A 24,749-nucleotide genomic window follows, 5' to 3' on the forward strand; every position below is an offset into this window, starting at 1 on the left:
TGGACTTGTTGAGTAGGAATTGAATATCCATTCATTCATTCATTCACTATCCACTCCCTTGGTGGTGCGTAATTATTTGTCACGTGTACCTTCGTATGGCAGGATTTTGGTTGGGTGGGCGACTAACCCGAGATCAAGAGTTTACCACATTGTGTCGACTATCCAAATTTAGGTATGAGATTGGTTTGAATAGAAGTCCCTTGTGATGGACCCTATAGCCAGCATGGTCATTCCATTCGCATCGCATATCGCATTACATCTGTAACATATGACATTTGGGGTTACTATGTTTCTTCATTTATACTGCCTAGATATGGCTGACGGTATTCGTGGACTCATCCGGATTTACATATTGCATTGCATCATCGGCATCTGATATTTAGTTTGTTGTCTCCGCATTGCATAGCTAATCTACATTACTTCATCAGTACATGATATTTCTGCTTACTCTAATACCGTATGATTCATGATCTTGTCAGTATTTCTGCTTATTCCGATGATGTATGATTTATGGGCTTTATTGTACACTTGGCACTTATTTTGTACACACACTTTCACCACCATCTAAGCTTTTATAAGCTTATGCACGATAGATGCGTGCAGGTGGCATTAAGTTGCAACAGCACTAAGCTTGGAGCATGCAGCTGTCCTCTGGAGCTTTGATTTTGGTATGTGTATTCCCCCTTCAGCATTATATTTAAATGATTATATTAGTGGATATGTGGTGATGATGTTGCCTTTATGATTTGGGTATACTTGTGGTTATGCTTCTTATAAGAAAAATGTACGGTGGAAAATCCTCATTGTAGGATCCCCGGGTCGAAATCTGGCATATAAATGCTGAGAGCCGAGAATGGGGTACTATGGAGGTTGTCGACACTGGATTTGGTGATCGGAAATCATGAGAGTCCATTTTAAAACATGTAACCAAAAATTAGGATGATTAAAAACTCAACTAGGCCATATAAGATGAAACAGTGGAGAAAGAAATTCCTACAGTTGAAACCTTCCCAGGCGTCTTGATGTTTATATGCCATCCAAACTGTTTATAAGGTCATTTATACTAGGATGAAGTGAAAACACCAAAGTATTAGACCGATGCAAAACTTTTGTGGCCATATAAATATTTCAACGGTGGACACTAAATCCCCACTGTTTCCTCTCGTGTGGCCCATTTGAGTTTTGTATATACCTTAGTTTTGGTATTATGTCTTAAAATGATATCTAAAAATGGATGAACGGGTCGGATTTATCACAAACATCGCAGTGAACCCATCTGGGATCCTTGCCCAGGATCTTACTGCAAAAGGCTTTGGCAGGAAATCCGCGTCCCCGTTAGACACGTGAAATCGGATTGCGTACCGAGTCTTATCGTACTGAGTAAACTCTGTTGAGCCCACTGTGAATTCATGTGGTTTATCCACGCCGTCCATCCATTTTTTCAGATCATTTTAGGGGTTGAGCCCAAAACTGAAGTATATCAAAAGCTCAAGTAGACCATACCAAAGGAAACAGTGGAAGTATTGATTTTCACCATTGAAATGTTTCTAAACCTCCAATGATGTTTATTTTTCATCCAAACTGTTCATAAGATCACAAAGACATGGATGAATGGAAAAAACAAATATCATCTTGATATAAAACTTCCGTGGGCCCCCAACAACTTTTCAACGGTAGAATTCAATTCACACTGCTTCGGTGGTGTGGTCCACTTGATCTTTGGATATGATTAATTTTTGCTGTATAAGACCCTAAAATTAGATGATAAAAGAGATGGATGTACTTCATTTGCGTGAATAAATCTGTAGTACTGGACAGTCTACAAGACCATTTTGCATGTACTTAAATGTATGAATAGATAATCTAGACATGGTTTTTAATGGGCCATGTGCAATATACAGTGGACCCCATCCATTCAATGATCTTTGTTGATCAGTGTCCACTTGGGCCCCACACATAAGATCACGCCTACTTAACAAAAGGATGCCCCACCCAAAAGAAAACATTATGGTAAAAACATTTCATCTTTCCAAAGTTCATCAACCATGATCAAAGCCTTCAATGCATGTAGGTGGTCCATTTTAAAGCGCGATCGTCGTCATATCCACAGAGGCGTCTCATCTGCCATTAAGGATGCCACTGAAGACTTGACTCTTGCCGCCAAGTGAGGCCTCCCACTCCACAGAAGCCACCATAATCTGTGATAGCATGACCACGATATCCCGCATCTCCGGTCGATTCACCGGTTCTTCGTTCAAACACCATCCAGCGATTTCCGCCATCTGCAGCAGCAATGCAAAGATGGGTAAATTGAAAAAAAAAAAAAAACAAAAAAAAAACTAAGGATTAAAATCAAGCCATTACAATATGCACATGCATGTATACAAAGTGTTCTGGAATCTGTACCATAGGTTAGGAAAACGAAAACTCGCTTGAGTTGAGTTGATTTAAAGAGTCTCAAGAGTTATTCTGAGTTTTCATCTGAAAATTAAAGATTGGACCGCTTATCATTGCCAAAATCACAAGGAGAATATGGTCGCAGGATTAGGAATTGATTTGGGTGGTATGATCTTCCATGCCATTGGGATTTTAGGGTCTGTTTTGAAGGCTCGAATAAATGGTATTGAATTGTATTAGGTAGAATTAACTCTATTATTACATAATGATTGTATGTCATGGTATGGTATTTTGAATGTTTAATCTTATGTTTGGGATTAAATTCTTCCTTTGACAAAACATTATATTAGTGAAAATTTATGTTTAGTGCACCATGAAATTAGAATTAATAGACTAGATTTCACAATTGATACCGGTCGCATATATGCATAAGCAAGTTGATTGTCAATGTAAAGGATGCATATGAATAGACAATGTTGATAAAACACTTGCTTCAGTAGATTTAGCCAATTTCAAAATCCATTGGAAATAAAAAATTTATATTGCATCTCTTGTTGGAATTGAATGATATGATATTTAAATTAATAAAAAAATTTCCATTATTTCCAAATATCAGATGAAATTTATATTAGACCAAATGTAATTCCATACCACCTAATTCCACATTCCAAATGGTCTATGTATATATATATTTTTTGTTTTCTTATGTGTTTTGCAGTGGGATTGCTAATATCTTTTTTATAGACTTGGATCCACTAACTTAATGGTCAGACATCCTCTCATGCTTTGAAAATGTTAATGCACACAAAGTCTTTAATTTAAATGATTCAAAACTGATTATAGACAAATAAGTAGTATTTATGACAAAACATGATTTCCAAGAAATTTGTGTGTGTGTGTGTGTATATATATTTATTGATAGTGTATAAATACAATTGAAGTGTACAATATACATTGAATAAAGACATTATCCAAAGATAAATAATAATATTTGTATTGAAAACCATTTTTAAAGAACTTGATTAGCAAACCATTGTGGAGATAACCTCGGTGTCGATGCCAGTGAGATTTGCCCACATGCAACTTACTATGGTGTTTATTTTATTTTATTTTCTTTTCTTTTTTGGTAGGGCTATTGTGGGAGTTTCATGCAGAAATAAATGGATTGACGACTCCTCCAAGCCGCACCCAACTTGTCTGAGTGAGTCGGGCTGATTCACGCCCCAACCCAGCTAGCTAGTCATGACTCGACTCAGACTCAGATAAGTTGCCAAGTAAAAAAAATAAAAAATAAAAATTTATGTGCAGGAAGTGAAAAGAAAACAACCTTGTATACTTCTTCTATTGGATAGCTGTCCTTGAGATTCCCATCTATAACAGCTTCAAGTGCATTCTCCGGCTCTTCTTTTCGGAATATTTCATAGACCTAGCAATGTTATTAAAAAAAATGAGGCTAGTTCTACAATAATTCTTTGATTTTTGTGTGGGACTTACCATGATGTAGGGCCCACATCTAGAGGTGGGCAACTTAGGCCCGATCCGGTGGATCTGACTTGACCAGACCCGACTCGGTACTGTTCCAAACAGAACCGACGGTTTGATCGGACTTGATCGATTTTGTATGTGCCATCCAATCTGTTCATAAGATGCACCCCACCATGATGAAAAGACGCCCCAAAAATTAGGCCATTCCGAAAATCATGTGGGGCCAAAAGGTGTGACTTTACATGTTTTAGGCATATTTTTGCATGGTGTGGCCCAATTGAGAATTGGATCAGTTTTATTTTTGGGCTCGAAAAGAAAATGAGGGTCCATACATGATGGTTGGAGTGGATTGTCATTTTCACTTCGTAGGGAGGCTCTCCCTACTCATTCATAAATAGCAGTAGCCCCACAAACTGAAATTGCTATGATTTCAAATCCAACTTGAAACAATCTGAATTGGTGTTACCAATCAGGTCACTCTTTTGAATTGAAATGATTCCACTCCCTCTTTTGTCATTTCCGCTGTAGAGAATGTAAATTCAGATCGATTGAGCATCCAAACGCGGCTGTTACTTGAAGAGAGCAGCACCCTTTCAAGCTCTGATTATCAGTGAAGATTTCTTAGGAGGGAAAAAGAAAAAGACTCACGATGGAAGTTAGCGATTTCATCCTGTTCGGCTCCCGGTTGTCTCGGATGAGAGCACGCTGACCAGTTATCAGCTCTGCAAGCACCACCCCAAATGCAAAAACATCGGTTTTCGACGTCATCTGTAGCTCACGAACCGACCTATAAAAAAATTACAGAACACCATGCTTTCAAACAACTCCACTGGGACACCAAGGGCCCGTTTGGATACCACCAAATATGTTACTCTTCCGCTTGCAGCAGTAGATAAGTGACTTATTTCAGGTAAGTTTGGTTTACGATTAGTTATACGTAACTTTTTTACTTAGAAGTATTTAATCACTTCAAATTTTTTTTTTTTATGACTTTTATACCTTTCATAAGTTACTGAAGAGATGCATGAGGTGAGACAAACGAGAGGATAAGCTGATAAGTTTGTTGTTTGCCAAACATACTTATTTTCTTAATAAGTAGAAACTAAAACAAGTTACTTATGGAATAAGTAGGTTATCTTAAGTAACTTATGATCCAAACGACTCTTGTTTGGATACCACTAAATAAATTACTTTCTCTACTTATAGCAATAGATAAGTAACTTATTTGAGATAAATAAGTTTGATTTAACATTAATTATAAGTACCTTTTTTACTTAAAGTTAGTTAATTACTTTAACTTAATAAGTAGAAACCAAGATTAGCTGCCTGAGGCATAAATAGCTTAAGTAATGATCCTAATGCCTCCTAAGGGTTCCTTTGGATACTACTAAATAAGTAGCTTTTTAACTTACGCTAGTTAATAAGTTACTTTTCTTAAATAAGTTAGTTTGATATTTAATTCAATGGTTTTTTAAAAAGAAAAAATAACTTATTTTTATTAATTAATTTTTATTACTTTTCAACTTCCAAAAATAATTTATTTTCTTCATTTTCATTAGTGACACAACAATTTAGTAAATTATTTAATGCAATATGCTTTTTGTAGCCCTGAACCCTTTTTAAGTTCATAAGATTGGAAAATCATCTAATGAATGGGCAGATGATCTAGTGGGCCCCACATGATGGACGATCCATATCAAAGGTCCGCCCCTAATGATGAATGTCTCAAATCCAAAGTGAGCCCCGCATGATGGGCAACCCACATCGAAGGTGGGCTCCACATGATGGGCAATTAATAATGGTGGCCCCACATGATGGATGATCCCTATCAAGGTGGGCGCCATGCGATGGATAGTCTACATCAAAGGTCAGCCTAATGATTAGTGGTTCATATCAAAGGCGGGTCCCGCATGATGGATGGCCCACATTGGAGGTGGCCCCACGTGATGGGCGGTCCACATTAAAGGTGGGCTCTACATGATGGGTAGTGGATGTTGAAGACGTGCCCCATGTGATGGACAATAACATTGATGGTGGGGCCCACATGATGAATGACTAACATTAAAGGTGGGCCCTACCTAACGAACTGTGCATATTAAAGGTCGACCCCTAATGATGAATGGTCCACAACCAATGAGTCTACAGACCTAATGCATAACCGGCGGCCCTAGTGTCTCCTCGTTCTCCACTGATTTGTAGGTACCCAGCAACTCACAAGAGGTGGAACAAGCTTGACTAGATTTGAGCAACAACAAAGCTTGTTAATTAAATTTTATGTTTAGAGAAAGCTTCGAAAGGTTATAAAAAAGGTGTACAAGAAAAAAAACATAAACATAAACATAAACAAAAAATAAAAAAAATAAAAAATAAAAAACAAAATTCTAGATGTTAAGAGGCTCAAACCTTAATTACTCAACTTCTATGCCCAGTGTATTCGAGAATTCGAGAACTCAGTGATTCAACAGTTAGAGAAGAACTCCACTAACTTTTCTTTGACTCAGCCAACTCAGTTCTAAGTTGGGTGAGCTCATAACCATCAGGGCATGACCTGGTTTTTCCTTGAGTTATGATAGGAAACTGGGAATACTTGTTTTCAAAGATGAGTTAACTCGGTCGAGTCATGGCTCAGCTCTAGGATTGCTAGATGATGGTTAATGGTTACTTGATGCATATGAGTTTAGAGTATGTTTGTTTTACCTTTTACCATTTACCACAGTAAATAATGGTAAATATTTAGTGATTACTTTTAATTGCCTTTTAGAAGAGAGAAAAATCACATAATAATTATGCCTCAAGAATCAAGATTACATCTCATGAGATTGCCTAACTAAAATCTGTGAGACCCACAATGATATATGTGTTTGATCTCTGCTATCCATCTATTTTACCAGCTCATTTTAGGGCATGAGCCCAAAAATAAGGCAGATTGTAAGCTATAGTGGACTACACCACAGGAATTGCATTTCTCTTAATGTCGTTTATTTAAATAAAACAACGAATAGATAAAACAGTACTCACTCGGGCGGAAGGTAACCAGGAGTTCCGACCAAATGCGTCACAAAGCAATCTTCTTCGCTGCTACGTTCTACGAGCTTTGCCAGCCCGAAATCTCCAACCTGTAGCAAGAGTTCTTCAGGAATTCCATAGGGGTGAGGATTTAAATGAAAAGGAATTATCTGATCCCAGACCCAGTTTTTAATATCATCCAGTTACCAGTTTGTACATGCGGGGAAAATGGTTATTACCCTGGGGAAAATGGTTTAGTGATCCAGACCATTGATATAAGATCCTAGACAATTTTCTTAGGATATTTTGCGGTTTTATGTGGCCATTGCTATATTTATTTTCTCAACCATCTACTTCCATGGCACCAATTGAAGGGTTAGAAATGTCCCAATTGAAGAGATTTTTGTTGCATTGGCGACCATCAGATAATCAGTCTTAGGATAATCCTACCATGGCCCCCACTTGTAAAAACTGAGTAGCCAGAAACATAGTGACACATCTTCTTTTCGGCATGAGATTTTTTCAGAAGATTTTCAGATTTTGATATTGTTTTTCATAATAATATTGGAAAACTTTCACTAAAATATATTTAATTTAAACTAATAAATGATTTTAAAATTTTAAAAGTTTGGAAAATTTGAATTTATGTAAACTTCTATATAATTATTTCATAAAAATTACAACAATTTCATAATAAAATCCCAAGAAATTAAAAACTATGGTAATATCATTTAATGAATTTTCCCTGAAAATATGGTGAGATTTCTAAAATTTCCACGATATTTGTCAAAAAGTACAAGATCTCAGGAAGGAAAACAGATTAATAACAAGAACTAGAGCTGGACTTCATAGAAGAATGAGCCTGGATCCAATACAGAGCTTTGTACATGAAGCTTCCACACAATGTGCATTTAAGCGAGTTTAAGATTGCTTAAGTGCATTTGCATGCAGTATAAGTACATCCTATAAGAGTTCTATAAAGCAAGCCTAATTAATTAATGGTTTGGATCTATCTAAAGTTTAAATATTGTGATGGGAGTGCGACAACTGTGATACCCAGACAGTCTTTGGACATATGTGTGGAATCTTAGAAGAGGAGTTATGATGGATTTAAAACTTCATCCCATGTCTATTTAAACAGGTTGGGTTTCAATCCCGACAATCACCTTCCACAATGGTTTCCTAAACAAATACATCGCTATGATATCAACTGTAAATTAAATATTGTGGAAATGAAAAATAATCAAAGTGCAAACTAAATTTTCTGGAATTGAAAAATAATGGAATTATACATCAAATATAGAGATGAACTTAGACACAATTACAACTACATTTAGATGCACTTAAACAACACGATTACAATGGCTTGTTTGGTTTGATGCAATTACATGCATTTTCATGTAATTTCTGTCAAATCAGCGTTAAATGAATGCATCAAAAAACAACGCATGCATTTTATGGCATAGGCCCAAAAATGAGGACCCTAGAATGATCTAGCTAAATGAATCAACGGCGTGGATAAAACATATACATTATGGTGGGATCCACAGAGTCCATCTCGTTTTCTGCACCTAAAGTCATATAACGTTACTTCCATCACAAATTCCTATAATATGTAACTACTGCTTAAAAAATGTAAAATATATTGCAAATCCCCTAAATCAAATGCACTTAAAGGCACTTGGATACGTTTATAATACAAACTTCTGTACAAAGCTTTGTATCGGATCTGGCTTTTTGCCAAAAAAAAAAAAAAAGGAAGTTAAAAGAAAGAAAGGAAAAAAGAAGCTTGAGGACATGAAAAGTCAGTACTGATACCTTAGCTCTGAGCCCCTCATCGAGTAGGATGTTGCTTGTCTTTATATCGCGATGGACGTACTGGGCCTTTGTGTGATCATGGATGTATTCGATTCCCCTCGCAGCATCGAGTGCTATCTGGGCTCTTGCATTCCAAGAAAGTGGCTGATGGCCTGATTCCATTTTCAAATGATTTATATTTCTAGCATGAGATTCATCAGATCAGATGTTATCTAACACAGTACAAAATGGCATCACTAAGATTTCAAGACTAAAGATGGGTGCTGTGCAACTCGTCTGAGTCGACTCAGGCTCAGTCGGACCCGATCCATTTTCACACCGGGAGTAAGTATAGAAAATAGGGGTGACTCGGCCGAGTTACACTGACCCAACTCCGGACCCATGTCTTAAAACCATGCGGCTGAGTCACCCTGACCTGACTCCGGACTCATGTCTTAAAACCATGCGGCTGAGTCACCTGGTGCTGTGTATTGGATGGTGATTGGATTAGAAGTTGAGTGGCCTAGATTGTTTTGCTATGCTCGCATGCACCACTACACGTGGATACAGTTCCAACCGTGCATCTGGTTGCCCCCATTGCATAAGAGATCTGGCCTAAAAATGGTCTGGTCCCATCATGGACATGCAAGTTGAATGTGGATGGTTGGCATCTGCTCAATAGCATTAGACCTGTCATTAACATACCTGTTGATTTACAGATTTAAAATATCAATCAATAGAGTCTACCTAGAACTTTCGGTAATTAGTTCCATAAATTGGAAATAGCTGTCTTGTAATTACCTAACTCTTCATATTGAGGGAGTAGGCTCTAAATTGCTAGGGTGTTGCTTATGTTGGACTATAATGGAATGCAATTGGATTTTGAGGCTTCTCAAGTTTTTTTTTTCTAAGACTGATGAGTCCTGCATAACTTGTCTGAGTCGACTCAGACTCAGTCAGACCAGATCCGAATTGACAACGAGTTATGATTGTAAACTGACTCACGAGCGTATCATAAGACCAGGGGGCTACTTGCATTTTCGAGCCTATTCACACAATATCTTCCCAATTTATTGAACAAAGTATTATAATTCAATTCAGTAGTGCATCCAAACGTGGACAATAGCATTGCAGCTATAAGAGGAATTATTTTTATTTTTATTTTTTACACACGCACACACACCCCACACACTCACACTGGTGGAATTTCACCACCTATGGGTACTCGAACCCTTGACCGGGAGTTGAAACTCCTGAGAGTCTACCACCCGGGCAAGAGTAAGGACCCAAAAAATTTAGACCATTTCTCGATTTGTGTGTGTCATCCTTCCGCAGGGGCCATGATCACAATCTGGTCATTTCTATCTTAGTGAACTAGTTATTGCAATTGAATCTAATAGAGCATCCAAATGCGGCCTTAGGCACCAAGGTGCAGCTGCAAAAGGATTAGCCTTAATTACCTTTGAGTAATGGGTCGTGAAGATGGTCATTGAGCGAACCATTGCGAACGAACTCGTAAACCAGATATAAGTGGTCCTCTCCGCAAGCATACCCGATCAGCTCAACCTTAAAACAGTTTCATAACATTACCAAAAATGTGTCACCACTTGAGTTTTAAATTTCAAGGATCTGTTTGGCTGCCACTTAAAAATGAGTTCATCTCATTTTAATTAATAGTAATTATATATTAGAGCTAATATTAACAAAAATGAGTTGAACTCATTTTTAAGTGGCAACCAAACAGGCCCTAAGCTCATCAAAGGATGGATGCTGATACCATCCCCTTTTGATGGGCCTTTTTTTTTTTTTTTTCTTCCACAAAATCGAATAAATGTTGATAAGAAAACAAATTTAACACTGAGGTTGTGTTTGGATGCTCTATTGAATTGAATTGCAATAATTAGTTTAATAGTGGACATGACCAAATTGCAATTACCTGTCTCTCTGTATTCATATTGATGGACAAGGCAACAAATTGCAAGTATTTTACTCTCAAGTCCATCCTTCATGGATGGTATTGCAATTCAATTGAATAGTGCATCCAAACGCCTCAAATAGAATCATTGATGTCACAATCACACATGAGATGGTTTCATACCACATTTATGTGATGTACTTTGCATAACACCTTCAGCTCTGCAAAAAACTCCTTGGATTTACTAGACTTCATCTTCTTAATTGCAAGCTCCTGCGACCATGAAAACGGTCCGAATCTCAGTTTGGCAGGAGTAAAGTGATCCATTGATCGTATGGGCCCAGCTCACCCAGGCTCAGCTCGGGGCTATTCTTGAGCTTATGGGGCCGGTCTGGCCCATTTCGGGCCTCCCCAATAAATGGTCCAGATGGATAATCACATTTTATGACTTTTTCTACTAAATTGTGGATAAGCCTGGAGAGGCCCATTTATGTCTTTCATGGGGTAGGCCCAGGATGGCTTTTGGCCCAATTAATCAATGGTCCAGATCATACCTGCGCCTCGAGGATGCCGAAATATACGCTCCCGTAACCTCCCTCTCCGATCTTCCTCGTCTCATCAAAATTTCCTGTTGCTTCTTCAACCTCCTCTAAACTAAATGTTACAGGCCTTTCAGACTCGAAAACCGCCGCATCTGCACCATACAGTGTAAGATTCTCTTTAAAACTTCCAGATAGAATGTGGGGTCCACCTTGTTGTGTTTGCAATCCAATCTATTGATCATGTGCACCCGTGCAGGATGAAGCGACACACTGAAACTCAAGCTATTACAAAACTCAGGTTGGCTACAGCAAGTGAATGTATAGGTTGTATGGGTGATTGAGAATTTCTACCGATGATGTGTCCCACCTGATCTTTGGATCTAGATAATATTATATATATACGATGAAGATGAGAAGATTCACCAGATGCACGGTTTGGATTTTATATACACATAAATGGTGGGCCCCACACACACCATAAATCTGAACACGTGATCATTCCCCATTCAAGCATGGGCCAACTTGTTTATTTTTGGGTCGGGCCTAAAACTGGCCTGTGGTGGGTTTGGCCCGAAGCCCAACAGGATTCTCACAGCCCATTTACGGCCCTGATGATGCACGGTTCATGTGATGCAAACACAATCAAGTTAGAGCAATTTGTTTGAACATATACACTAATAAGGTGGGCTACACGTGTGGAATAAAAACGGATGGTTAAAAAAAACCACGTAGACATGCGGCCCACCTGATGAGTGGACCAGCCCAATCTATGCAATTTATTCAGTTCTCACCTTTCATGTTTTCTCTTTGAAGGTACTGGTTATGTAAGGAAACCATGTTTTTGGCACTCAAGGTTTTGCCCATGATTTTAGGATCTTGGACGACGGTCTGGCGCGACGTGTTTCTCCTGATGAAGCACACGACCGCCACTCCAGCGGCTACGAGGAATACTGATACAGATGCAACTACACCTATGATTATTGGTGTATTGCTCCTTTTGCCTGTATTGAAAGAAAAAACAACGTCGATCCTAAGTTAGGATGATCGTACGGTGGTGAAATCGTAGGCCCGGGAGCCTTTGATGTGGGTGCATCGATGTCTTTACATGCCTGTCCATACATACATACACATTTGGATGTGTATACATGTATGTTTGTATGCTTATGTATAATATGCTATGTAGCATGGACCCTGTGGCATGGCGCAACCACATGTGAAACTGGGCCCAGCCGTTGGGTAACTATTGAAGCACATGGAGATGAATCAAGCCGAGTACTTCAACCGCACAACTAAGTTCAAAAACAAACAAATAATATTTTATATGGAAAAACTCATTTGAAAAATAAAATAAAATCATGATACAAAGAGACAATGATACACTATGAAAGTGGAAAATTGCAAGAGATAGATATGCTCTTAAAACCCTTAGGAACAAATTAGAAAGCCTTCTTAATACATTTCCATCCCGATTAATCAATATATATAGCCTCTATAAGAACCACAATTGAAATTGGAAACAAATCCATCATATTCTGTGTGTGCTTGATGACACTTTTGATGGCAATGACATCGAGAAATCACAAAAACGTTCTAGTAAGAAAACATGACTTTTCCAAAGTTTTTCAATGGCAACGAGCACATATTCGTTGGGATTGACAAACCTATTGATTTATAGATTTAAGATATCAACTATGTTTTAAACACAATGGAATGAGCTAGGTCAGCCCAGCCTGCTAGATTCATGGCCCATGTACCAGGCCTGACTTCATCTCTTAAGTCGAACTGCACCAGCCTGGCCCGTTGAGCATTTATGCGATCCCATGACCAAACCTGGCCCGCTTATGGCTTGAAATGTAATCCTTAGCCCAGATTGTCTGGGCTTCTTGGACCATCAGTGCCCATCCATGTACTCACCTGATGGATGGTCTGGATCGTAGTACAAGTGGTGAAGTGTACGATACATAATCAATCAATTCTCCAAACATTCGTAACAAAAACACAGTTGAATTTTGTAGGAATAAAAAAAAAACCACCAACCTTCTTTAGGTGTAACCACTCCAACCTTCTCCATAGGCACAAACAACACCCATCCAACATCAATAAATCCTGGATTTTGAGTCATTCTCCCATTCAAGCTCTCAATCCCATCCACGCTCGAAGACAGCAATTCCGCGATCCCCGCCAAAGTGTCCTGTTCTTGGACGGTGTACGTCACGACCGTCGGCGAATTCGAGCATCCACACAAGAGATGGATAGGGACCACATTCCCTACAAGGAGTTTCCCATCATCTCCACCGTTCCATGCTTGACCATTATAAATCCTGTCCATTACATTCGTTGAAGTGTCGCCCATGCTCACATTATATGTGCTATCGTAGAAATACCCGAACGTGCCGTTCATGTCGCGGCACGTGCATGGCACTGAAATAAGGTAGTCTTGGTTTGTAGCATGGCTTATGGGTGTGATTTGGGAAGTGTTTGTGTTGTAGAAAGTGGCAAGTTCTTCGATTTTGAGGCCTGTTGAGATGTGGTATAGGGATGCATTGCATGTTTGGATGGAGTCCTGGGCGCATGTGAAAGGGTACATTAGGCTAGCTTTGATGGATAGATTTGAATGAGATATGGTGAAGAGGGTTGTAGGAAGGAGGATTAGGAGAAGATGAAGGGATGTGATTTGGGCCATTGATGTGGTTGTATTGGAGGGATGAGATTGGAGAAAGGAGATGGTTTTAGGACTTGTTTCCTTTTGTGTGGAGATGAGACTGGAGAAATGAAATGGGGAAGGAAGGGGAAGGAGATGGTTTTGGGACTTGTTTCCTTTTGTATGGCCGTAGTGTTTGGCTGTTTGTGTTTTTCATACATACAAAGTTGAATATTATTCAGCCAGTACAAAAGGTTTACAGGTAAAGCTTAATCTATGACATAATATGTGGGGCCCACCGTGATGTTTTCATGTTATCTAATCCGTCCATCATGTAATCCTTGGAATAAAAAAATTAAGCCGATCCAGAACTCAGGTGGGCCACACCACAGGAGAAAGTTTGGATGGGGACGTCTGCCAATGAAGACTCTTCCGGGTTGTTTGTAGGGCTTAAATATACCATCCAATCCTTTCGGAAGATGTGTCCCACCAGCATGAATAGACAATCCAAAAATCAGGCCATTCTAGAACCAAGGTGGGCCACATCATGTAAAGTCTTGCCTAAAACCTCTAAAATCACATGGTGTGGCCATCGGAGTTTTGGATGGCCTGGTTTTTGGTTGACATGAGGGGGTGTATATGATGGACCGATTGGATGTCGTGGAAACATCACAGCAGGCCCCACGCATCCCATTGTATCTTAAGCTTTACCTACAAAGCTTTGTATACAATGGTTCTAGAAAAGGGAACAGATGTACCGCAACTTGTGGTACAATACCATCTTTACCACCAACAAGCCACTTGTGCAGGACATCAGTACCATGGAAACTGTACACTCCGCCGTGACAATCACTTGGTGAAAAAATCAGGTTGGTTTCTACCGATGAGGTTGGGCACACTTTTAGAGTCAGGTGACAAGTATAGGTGTGGCCCACCTAGAAAACGGATTAGCCTGATTTTTGAGATGCATGATTTTCATTGTCAGATCTACTTCTTCCATGGTACTGATGCCCCGCACAAGTGGCACGTTTGTGGGAAAGATGGCACTGTACTGCAAGTTGTGGTACTAATGGATGGATGACATCAGTTCTTAGAAAAAAGATATGAAAAGATGCCGATTCCTGGCAACGTGTGGGGCTCACTGTTATGTAATGTAATGTAATGGCCGTACTACCGTTATGTAATCTGATGGCCGTTCTGAAATATAAAAGGAGGCCGGTTACTCGTCAACGTCAGGTAATAAGTTTATTCTACACCCTGATCCATAGCTCTAAGTGAAAGATACCTCATTTCAACACTGAGGTCTTGGTATCGATTCCCTTAGTGGGTTGGCTAACAGCAAAGTGTGAACCGTCAGTGGGTGTACTAACAAGCTATTAAAACAAAAAAATGTAATAAGTTGTTCACCTGTATATGTGGGGCTCGCCGTATTGTGCGTATAATGTGGAATCGTCCATAATGTTAGCCCCACCATGATGATGGTGTCGCTGTTCAATCGGAATGCATGACCACATGTGTTATGATAGGCTTGAAACCGGTCAAATATATGTAATTAGATTTAGTGCCATGCGTTGCCAGTAAGAGATGTATTTTTGACTTAAATGGAGTGTGCTAGTGAACTTAGGTGTCAAATTAGCCGAGTTAGGATCAGACCTGTGAAGATTTAAGTAACCACTCACATGGTGATTTTAGAAAGAAAAGCTTAGTTATTCTTAATGAGATTTTTTAACCTTAGGATTAAGAATTTTTCTTTTAACAGTAATAGTGTATCATGTTTCTTTGTAAAGTAGTAAAGACTAAACAGAATTAAAATAAGTCCAAACCGTCAATTGTATTGAATTGAATGTTAAAGCATTATAATTAAAAAAATAGAAAATAAAACTAAGCAGAGGAAAAACAAAATACATATGATAGCTTATGTTCGAAAAATGGCCGTTGAAACTATTCTACCATCATGAGACAATCATAGTGTGACGTTAGCAGGATGTGACTAGAGATACATCAAGTAATTAAGGACAGTAATAGAATTAAGTTAAACTAATGGCTGTGAACTTGCTACAATTTAACTTTACAACAGTGAAGTGACTGAGCTAAGATAAAGATAGCATAGAGTTGTAAAAGAATAGATTGATTATTGACGAGTGCCCGAAGCTCTTCTTCAGGTCCAGCTTTTATAAACTTTTGAGAGATACAGTGGCTGTGGGTAAACCTCCGTATCTTGCGTGTGAGTTTTCCGATTATGAAGTGGCTATATCTTGGCTATTGAGATTTGGAATCATTACTATATATTGCCATCATATGTGATTTACTTATATTTCCAAATGGCTTTCCAACGGAGTTTTGAACATTTTTTGAAAAAAATTCTTTTATTTCTTATTTTTTATTAGATCTAGGACAATCATAATGTCCGTGTGTAGAATTACGAAGAATCCAAACATTAACAAGTCTTTTATAAACTTTCTTAACACACTAGAAGTTAAACGTGTCTCGATGTTGGTCATATGACTTGAGAGAGATAATCGCTTTTTCAGGAATAAATGCGTGTATGACTTTGAGCATGGTTCTTTTTAGTAGGTTACTTGTAGTCAAGAGATATGCATTGACAGCCTCTCCTTGCATGAGTACATTTTTCTTGTGTCTTTTATATAAGTGTGTCAACATGTGGTAGCTTCTTACTAGATGAGGTGGATTGAGTTAGGCCAATCATAAACAAATAAGATGCCACAAATCAAGCATACCCAACCATCAGGTGGGCCACACCACAAAAACAACCAACAACCATACAAAACCTCCAAATTCATGTAATGGTTGGACCAAAGTTGTCTACAACACTTGTTTTACATTGCACCTAAAACACCCAAGCTCAGTTCAATCCATCATATTGTATTTGTAAAATCCACTCTGTCAAATATATATATATATATATATATATATATATATATATATATATATAATTATAATATTATATTGAATTTGTGAATCACATTTCGGTGGGCCCAATAAATGATTATGAGTTTTTTAACAGAAGGGTAACCTCTCTCAAACTGTCGTATGTCGTGTGGCCCACCCAAGTAATGGATTGACTTGATTTTTAAGCATTTGGCCCACCATAAAATGGTGCATCTAATTGATGGGGTAAATGTTCGACACACATCATGGTGGGGCATACACAGCTCGATCTCATGGGAAGTTGCAATGAGGTCGACCACTTCAGTGGAACATCCAAGCTGTCAAAAAGATAAGGCTAACTAAATGGAACAATCCAATCTTAAGGTGGGCCACACACATCCACCGAATCACACCATTGGTTTTATATTAATTTCAACTATATAGCTTACCTAATAAATGGACCTCAGGGATTTTTAGTTGGAGGTGATTTTTGTGATGAACCCTTTCATGGTGACACATCTGAGGAAAATAAAAATGTCATTAGTCAAGTAAACACAGACCATTCTATATGATAATTTCTCAAATTATCGTTTTGTTTGACGTCCGGTCAAGAGTCTTGGGCCTACGATGAATGGGCCAAAGGCAAAGTATGCGTTGGGACAAAATGATCCTAGCCATTCAATCTATGGACAGATAAAATCATAGAATGGTTAATAGTCTACGTTCAATTTCATTTTTTGAATATGATAATCCCTGTAGAAAATGATGACCGTTCATATGTGGGCCGTACACTGATCCACGTGGCCAAGCTTGGGACTACCATTTCACTTTAGTCCGAGGACTACCTGCCTGTTTACGTCTTTTGTGGATGACTCTACGAAAAAGCCCAAGTGAAATGAAGACATTTTTTCTAACTCAGGTGAGAAAGAATCTGGAGCTATTACAAGACATTTTTTCGAAGTCAGGTGAGAAAGGATATGGAGCTATTACAAGACATTTTTTCAAGGTCAGGTGAGAAAGGATCTGGAGCTATTATACTGCCATCCAAGTTTCTTAGCAAGCATTCTGTCGCACGGGTATGGGGGTACATGTACAAGATCCGAACCATTCATCTGTAGGTCCCTACACGATCCCAACCACATGATTGGAGGAGTACCCTAGTTATTAGAAAATGACGGTTTGTAAAATTTCAACCAACGGCCTTCACTCCAAGAAATCCAGTCACATGATTGGGTATATGGCCCATCCATAAAAGGACTCAAAAGATGAAGGAATCAAATCTTTTCCATATGGGCCACATACATAGAGATGAGGTGTCTTTCAAGACTTTATTTTTACGAAATCTACTTGATTTCTAGAAATTATAATGTTTGTGTTTAGCTGGCTTATGAAGTAGAAATCACAATTCAGTTTTTTTTAACCCTTGGAGAAGCTTGCAATTTGAAAAAATAGGTGTGGCCCACCATTTCTGACGATCAAAATCACATTTTAACTGCAATCATAAATTGTGGATCTAATTTACAAGTGAACTGGACGCTGCCCATTCTTTTGTACATGTGTGACGAACGGCTACAAATGATTTGAGGTGAATGCTTTACCAGGACGAATATATATAAATTAATGGCATCCACAAGCAACCCACACATATATACTAGACGAATATATATCAGGTCGGGATAGGGTGCGGTGGGTAGAGTTAGAGATGATAGAAATTAAGTTTATATATATATATATATATATATATATATATATATCCAATCGAGTCTAATCGGATCGAGTTTCGGGTCGAGCTAGTTCGTGACTTGAACTAGACTCAGTTTGAGTTCGGATTGAGCGAAGCCTACTCGGTTCGGGTCAAGTCGGATCTGAATGAATCGGATGAGTTGAGTTAGCCGGATAAGAGTAGTCCGGTGCCCACCTCTAGCCACATTAGTGGAAATAATATAGAATTACTTCTAAAACCTTTTAAGTTCACATGGTGTGGCCCGCCTCCACGAAACTCCGTAAGTTATGTTAGATGAAAGATGCACACCATTGTGGCTCCATATATATACAAACATATGGTTGGTGTCAAATCCCTACTGTTCATTGCGGTCTGGCCCACCTGTGGATCGGGTTGATTTTCTGCCCAGTGCCTATAATCAAGGATATAACCTGATGGAGGGAGTGAGGTTGATTTTCTGCACAGAGCCGCCTAAAATCAAGGATAGAATCTGATGGATGGAGTGGATATTACATATACAACATGTGGGGAATCCAGGTATGGGAGGACCTACCCAATGCAACAAAAGCTTTATGGGCCCACTGTGATTAGTGCCACATCCACTCCTCCCATCTGTTTCTATTTATCATTTGAAGACACGAACAAAAACATTAAGCATATCAAAATTTCAAGTAAACCACACTAAAGGAAACAATGGAGATCACCTTTGAAATCTTCTGAAGGCCTACAGAAGTTTTTGATCGGGCTTATATTTGTGTTTTCCCTTCATCCTAGTGGAAGTTATATGATGAACTTGGATGGCTTAGAAAATTCACCGCAGGCCGTAGAAGGTTTCAATAATTGCCCATTCCCACTTCTTGCGGCAGTGTAGCCCACTTGAATTTTTTTATATTTCCTGATATTTGTATAAAAACTCAACATGATGGGACAAATGATGGACGGAGTGGATGTCGTATAAATATCATGGTGGGTCCCACATTTTTTTTCAAGGTGATAGCGTGGGATGAATAAGAAAAATTGCACTTTTTCATCCTACTAGTCATGCAAAAGATGGTAGACGTTGATTCCTGGAGCTGTAAACGGGTCGGGCCTGAGGTTGATCTCCGCCCGGAATTGGACTGTTTCTCGTTGGGCCTATTAAAATTCAGATTTTGGTAGGCGTGAGCCCAGCCCATTGACACCCCTAAACCCAGTAGACAAATGCTTAAAAAGGCACTACTGAAGTGTAATGGTAGTACGCCAGCTGGGCCTTCTGGATCAGGTTCAGACCCACATCAGAAGGTGGTCCACACCATAGTATTTTCTGTAAGTACAATCCTACGCATTCCAAAAACGTACTAGGATACACACTCTTTAGTATTTTCTAATTCATTTGTAAAAATATCGAATGGTTAGGACCGTTCGTAGCAAATAACACCGACCCATTGGGTTTTTGTAATGGGCCAAGTTTAAGCATGCCATGCTAGGCGTGGCCCCAGCCCAACACTTAATGACCGAGGTCTTTAGCCCAGCACAACCCAGCATGGGCCTAGCACTGTAGGTCCAGGCCTGAGCCCGATGTGGTTCAGATAAAAAAATTGATAAAATCACTATTTCCCACTTAAATGTTCCTAATCTATCCATGTATTAAGTGGGCCACACATGCACAAAAGAGACATTTTCGAGGAAGAAACCAACGGACAGATTGCCTGACTGATGGAATGGCATATCCTTGGAAGGCCAGACCATTTTGCTCTAAAATAACTTTAGGCCAAGCCCGACCCAGAAAGTTGATTGGACCATGCATATGAGGCACAATCTCAGCCTTTGGGCTAGGCTGGTAGGTCCAACTGTGTTATATTTCAATGGTGCTATTTTGATCACCACTGATAACCATCTAGAGTAGCTTATTAACTTAAAAACTTATAGCGTACGTAAAAAACTCTCTCTCTCTCTCTCTCTCTCTCTCTCTCCACGTGCCTCCGGATGGATGACATAGATGCGTGGGGCTCCAAAAAGTGTGTATATCCCACCTCATGGAAAGCATCACACGTGAGACATGGATGCGTGCATTTGTGTACGTGACGGCACCTGAGAGAGAGAGCGCAATCCTCCGCAACGCTCGCTTTCAACACCTGACGATTATGTGACAGGAATTTCCGTCCATCCGTTGCGTCATTTCTCTTTCACCACACAGAATAATAATAATAATAAACAGCAGGATCTAAAACTCGGGTACGCAACACCAGATGAACAATGCAAAGTCACCTGATGCGGCCCACCTGAGTAGGCTGATTTTTGGTATATATCTTCGTAATCGTCCCCTGATGAACTGTTTAGACTTTAGATGGTATGAAATATATTTAAAAAAAAAGAAAAGAAAAGAAAAGAAAAGTTAGCACACAAAGCTCTCTACCGTAGGCGTCCCCGTCCATGCTTTTCCTTGTGGTGTGGCCCACCTAAGTCATGGGTGGGCCTGATTTTCATTTTTAGATCCAATCGTGAGGTGTTAGCTGCTTTGAACGGAGTAGATGTTGCACATAGATGTTGTATGTCAATACAGCTCGGTTGTAGGAATCCAATCCCAATAAAATGAAGCTGGAAAGTGGAAACCCACCAAAGCAACTATCTTCCTAAACAAGCATCTAAAACACAAATAAAATCCTCTTCCTACACACCAACGAGATTTTATTATATAAATAAATAAAAAAGCGCACGCATGAACGCATGCGCACGAGTGAACACAAACACACAGAAATCCTAAACAGAGACTCCTCTATATAAAACCCCATAAAACAGAAGACCCACTTCCCGCCATTTCCCCAACCGATGGTTATAGCAGTTAAGCTCACGTCCTCGCACCTTCATGCCCTGCACGTGCCTTACCCTCAACCCCCTGAGCCATGTCCTTGGTCCGCTGCCCAAGGTACCCGCCCATGTCCATCATCCGGCGCTTGGCATGGTCGAGGTGATCCGGGACCGTGGTACGGTCCCCACGGATGTAGTTGGCGATCCACGACAGTGATGAGAGGGCGGTGAGGCCAAACGCTCCCGACGTGAGGAAGCCGGCCACCGCCAGCCCGACCACGATCGTGGCAGGGACGATTACGGGGCTGAAGATGATGAAGACGGGTGTGGCAAGCGCGAGGCCGATGAAGCTGCCGGTCAGCGTGATGCCGGAGAGCGTGAGCAGGATGCCACCGATGGGGAGAAGGGTTACGACGGCAAGGATTTGGGTCGTTGAAGGGCCCTTCTCAGGCAAGAAGCTCTTGAACGTGGCTGCTGGGTGCTGTTGATGCTCAGCCATTGAGTGAAAGAGAGAGAGAGAGGGCTGAAGGAGAAAAGGGGAGGTGGGTTTTTATAGGGAGGGTGGCGATAGACACATGGGAGGAGGTGGACACGTGTCATGATCTTGGGGACTGATGGGCTGCATGGAGCACAACTCAGGTGGGACTTTTGTGGGAATCTCGCGCCACATTTTGGGTGGTTTCTGAAGAAGGCTGCTGTTTTGAATGCAGCTGGGTTTTGGACCGATTAGCGGGTGAAATCTTACGTACGCCGAGTGCGTCGTGCGCCCACCTGGTCGCTGCCTCCCATAGCGACGCTAGTTATGGTGCCTGGCTAACCCAAAAACTCACTGGGTCCACTGGTCGTTTGACATCCACTCCGTCCATCAGTTTTTCATATCATGATGGGATATTATGATAGGATGTGATCCAAAAATGAGGTAGATCAAACGCTCAAGTGGGCTGGGATAGAAATCCAAATCATTCAAGTCTTCTTGGCCTGCTGTGATCTTTACACACATTCTATATATAATGTTCATAAGGTGATTCTCATGCCCCAGTGGTAGACTCACAAGAAGGTTATGGGTTGAGTACCACTGTTCTGTGGGTATGTGTGAGATGTGAGTGCATGTGAAAAAATGGAAGAGAGAGAGAGGGAATGATCTAAATATCATCCTTATTTAAAACTTATGTGAGCCTAATAAAATTTTAATGATGGACGTTTAATTCTCAACTCTATTATTATTATTTTTAATTTTATTTACAGTGGGCTTAATTACTTGTGGCCTAATAATGCTTTAATGGTGGATGTTTAATCTCCACCTTGTTCTTGTGGTGTGGCTTACTTGTGGCCGAGTAATGTTTTAATGGTGGACATTCAATCCCCACTTTTCTTCTGTTATGGCCTATTTGTATTTTGTATCTGAATTATTTTTGGACTTACATTCTAAAATGATGTGAGAAACGTAAATGATTTGCTTGTAGACTAGAATGGATGTCGCATGCACATCATGGTAGCCCCAAAGGGCTCAGGATTATAGGTAAATGAGTGGCTGCCTGCAGCCCTATAGTCAAAGCTCTATAGAGCCACCATGATTGTTTGAGTTATTTAAGTTTTTGACCAGAGAGATCCAAAACTCAAATGCTACGTATATAGGAAACTAAATGCTCTTTTTTTAAAACTCGCCAATGGTTACAGGAGTTTTGGATCAGGTTTGTGCTCTCCTTTCACGGAATGAGTTGGATGGACTGTAAATATCACGGTGGCCCACAGGAAGGTTTCAATCGTGGTTTTTATATATATATCGTTTTCTCACTTGAGTTTTGGATCTCTAATCTTTGAGCCATGCATTAGAATGAGCTGGAAAAATAGATGTACGAACAGAAATATTATGATGGCCCCACAGAGCATGAGATTACATGGGATTCCTGTGACCAGGTCAACTCACGTCCACCGGAAGAGCTTCCGTGGGTCATTCTATGTGAACTGAATTTTAATGTATAGCTGTTTTTTCACGACAGTATTTCACTCTGGGAAATCTAAACCGTGCAAAATGTGGGCCATGCTGTAAAGATCACGTAACTAGAAAATCAGGATGGCCTACTCGTCACTCTAACTATACCGTCAATTCAATAACATCCAATGACATGAAACGAACTACAATTTGGTCCATATAATGAATGGATCAGACTGATAATTTTCAAGTAATATGCATAATGGATCAAATCATTTGAATGGTTTGGATATTCATACAGGTGACCGGTTGGGGAAAATAAAGCACTTTACATGAACGTTAACTGTTCTCATTTTGTCTGCTTGACTCAGAAATTTTGATAGAATCGCTAGTGTATTTTATCCACTCCCTCCATCCTTTACCAGTTAATTTTAAGGCCTGACCCCAAAAATGAAGCATATCTAAAGTTTAAGTGGACCACACCATAACAAACAGTGTAAATTAAAAGTCCACCGTTGAAATTTTCTTAGGGGCTACGGAAGTTTTGGATCAAGTTGATATTTGTGTTTTCCCTTTATCGGATCTTTAAAGAGGCTGGACGACAAATAAAGATCACTGTGTGCCCTAGGATCACTGTGTGCCGTAGCAAGTTTCAATGATGGAAATCATTATTCTTGTGGTGTGGTCCACTTGAGCTTTGGATATGCTTCAATTTTGGGCTCAACCCCTAAAACCAGCTGGAAAAATGGATGGACGACGTGGATAAACCACATACATTCACAGTGGGCCCATAGAGTTTACTCAGTACACAATCTGATTTTCCTGAACTATTAATTCTTGGAAACAGAGCAATTTGCTTCTTTGGGTTTGGATAGCAGAGGGTAAAAGTCGACTAGGATGGGCTAGGCCCACCTTGCTTCCGGCTTGATTTAAGCTAAGATAGCGTGTGCATAAAGGAGAAACTAACAGCGTGGATCTGCCCATCTTAATTAAACCGATTAAGCCAGCCAGATGAATCCGTCTCTAGTGGGCCAAGCTGGTAGATCTGTCAAGAGGTCAGGTTTGGGTTTGGTCTTGGTGTACCCATATTGGGCCTGCCTATCGTTTTCGGGTTTGGGTTCTACCACCTACCGGGCCTTGGTCGGGATAGCCAACTTGAGGACCAGGACCCAGATCAGGGTGTCGGGTATACTTAGGGTATCATTCGGCTATTTAGACCATGGTAAATTTGAACCGGCTCGATGGATGGACTGGAACTCATACACGTGCGACCACCTTATAACATGGGTCGCGTGTAAGTAGGCTCTACCTTACCTTAGAGAAGGCCATGTTGATTATAATAGAGAAAGTCTAGTCATTGATCTAGACCATCCATCAGCTGGGGCCACCTTTGATTGCAGGCTCTTCCCCAAAACACACTTCAATAAGATGATCCTAACCATCCGATCAATTGACAGGAAAAAAATAGAAGATGCATTTTTTTTTCTTTGCATAACCCTATTTCTAAAAGCAACATGTGGCCCAAGCAAATCAGGTCAACATACCTACATGGTAGGAAGGTCACCATGCATTTTGCATCCATCCCATGTAGGGGCGATTATCATGCCAAAACAAATTAAAATAAGGTATATTGG

The 24,749-nt window shown here is 39.9% G+C and overlaps 2 protein-coding genes and 1 non-coding gene across 3 annotated transcripts; all 3 read right to left on the minus strand.

Annotated features, from left to right (window-relative positions):
- Positions 1 to 1,906: 1,906 nt before the first annotated feature.
- LOC131228195 (lysM domain receptor-like kinase 3) lies at positions 1,907 to 13,825 on the minus strand. The gene is made up of 10 exons (XM_058224066.1): positions 13,180 to 13,825; positions 11,934 to 12,143; positions 11,155 to 11,294; positions 10,784 to 10,873; positions 10,146 to 10,251; positions 8,707 to 8,858; positions 6,901 to 6,998; positions 4,531 to 4,669; positions 3,725 to 3,823; positions 1,907 to 2,282 (listed from the first exon to the last, which is right to left on the minus strand). The coding sequence occupies exons 1-10, from the start codon at positions 13,823 to 13,825 to the stop codon at positions 2,118 to 2,120; spliced, it is 1,845 nt and encodes a 614-aa protein (XP_058080049.1). The 3' UTR covers positions 1,907 to 2,117.
- Positions 9,975 to 10,081, minus strand: LOC131238239 (U6 spliceosomal RNA). Its single transcript, XR_009167646.1, has one exon. It is a non-coding gene; the product is annotated as a U6 spliceosomal RNA (small nuclear RNA).
- Positions 13,826 to 20,942: 7,117 nt separating the features above from the next.
- On the minus strand, positions 20,943 to 21,712 carry LOC131237893 (oleosin H2-like). The gene has a single exon (XM_058235940.1). The coding sequence runs from the start codon at positions 21,679 to 21,681 to the stop codon at positions 21,223 to 21,225; it is 459 nt and encodes a 152-aa protein (XP_058091923.1). The 5' UTR covers positions 21,682 to 21,712; the 3' UTR covers positions 20,943 to 21,222.
- Between the last annotated feature and the right edge of the window lie 3,037 nt (positions 21,713 to 24,749).

This window comes from Magnolia sinica, chromosome 2, assembly GCF_029962835.1.
Source record: "Magnolia sinica isolate HGM2019 chromosome 2, MsV1, whole genome shotgun sequence".
Lineage (NCBI taxonomy): Eukaryota > Viridiplantae > Streptophyta > Magnoliopsida > Magnoliales > Magnoliaceae > Magnolia > Magnolia sinica.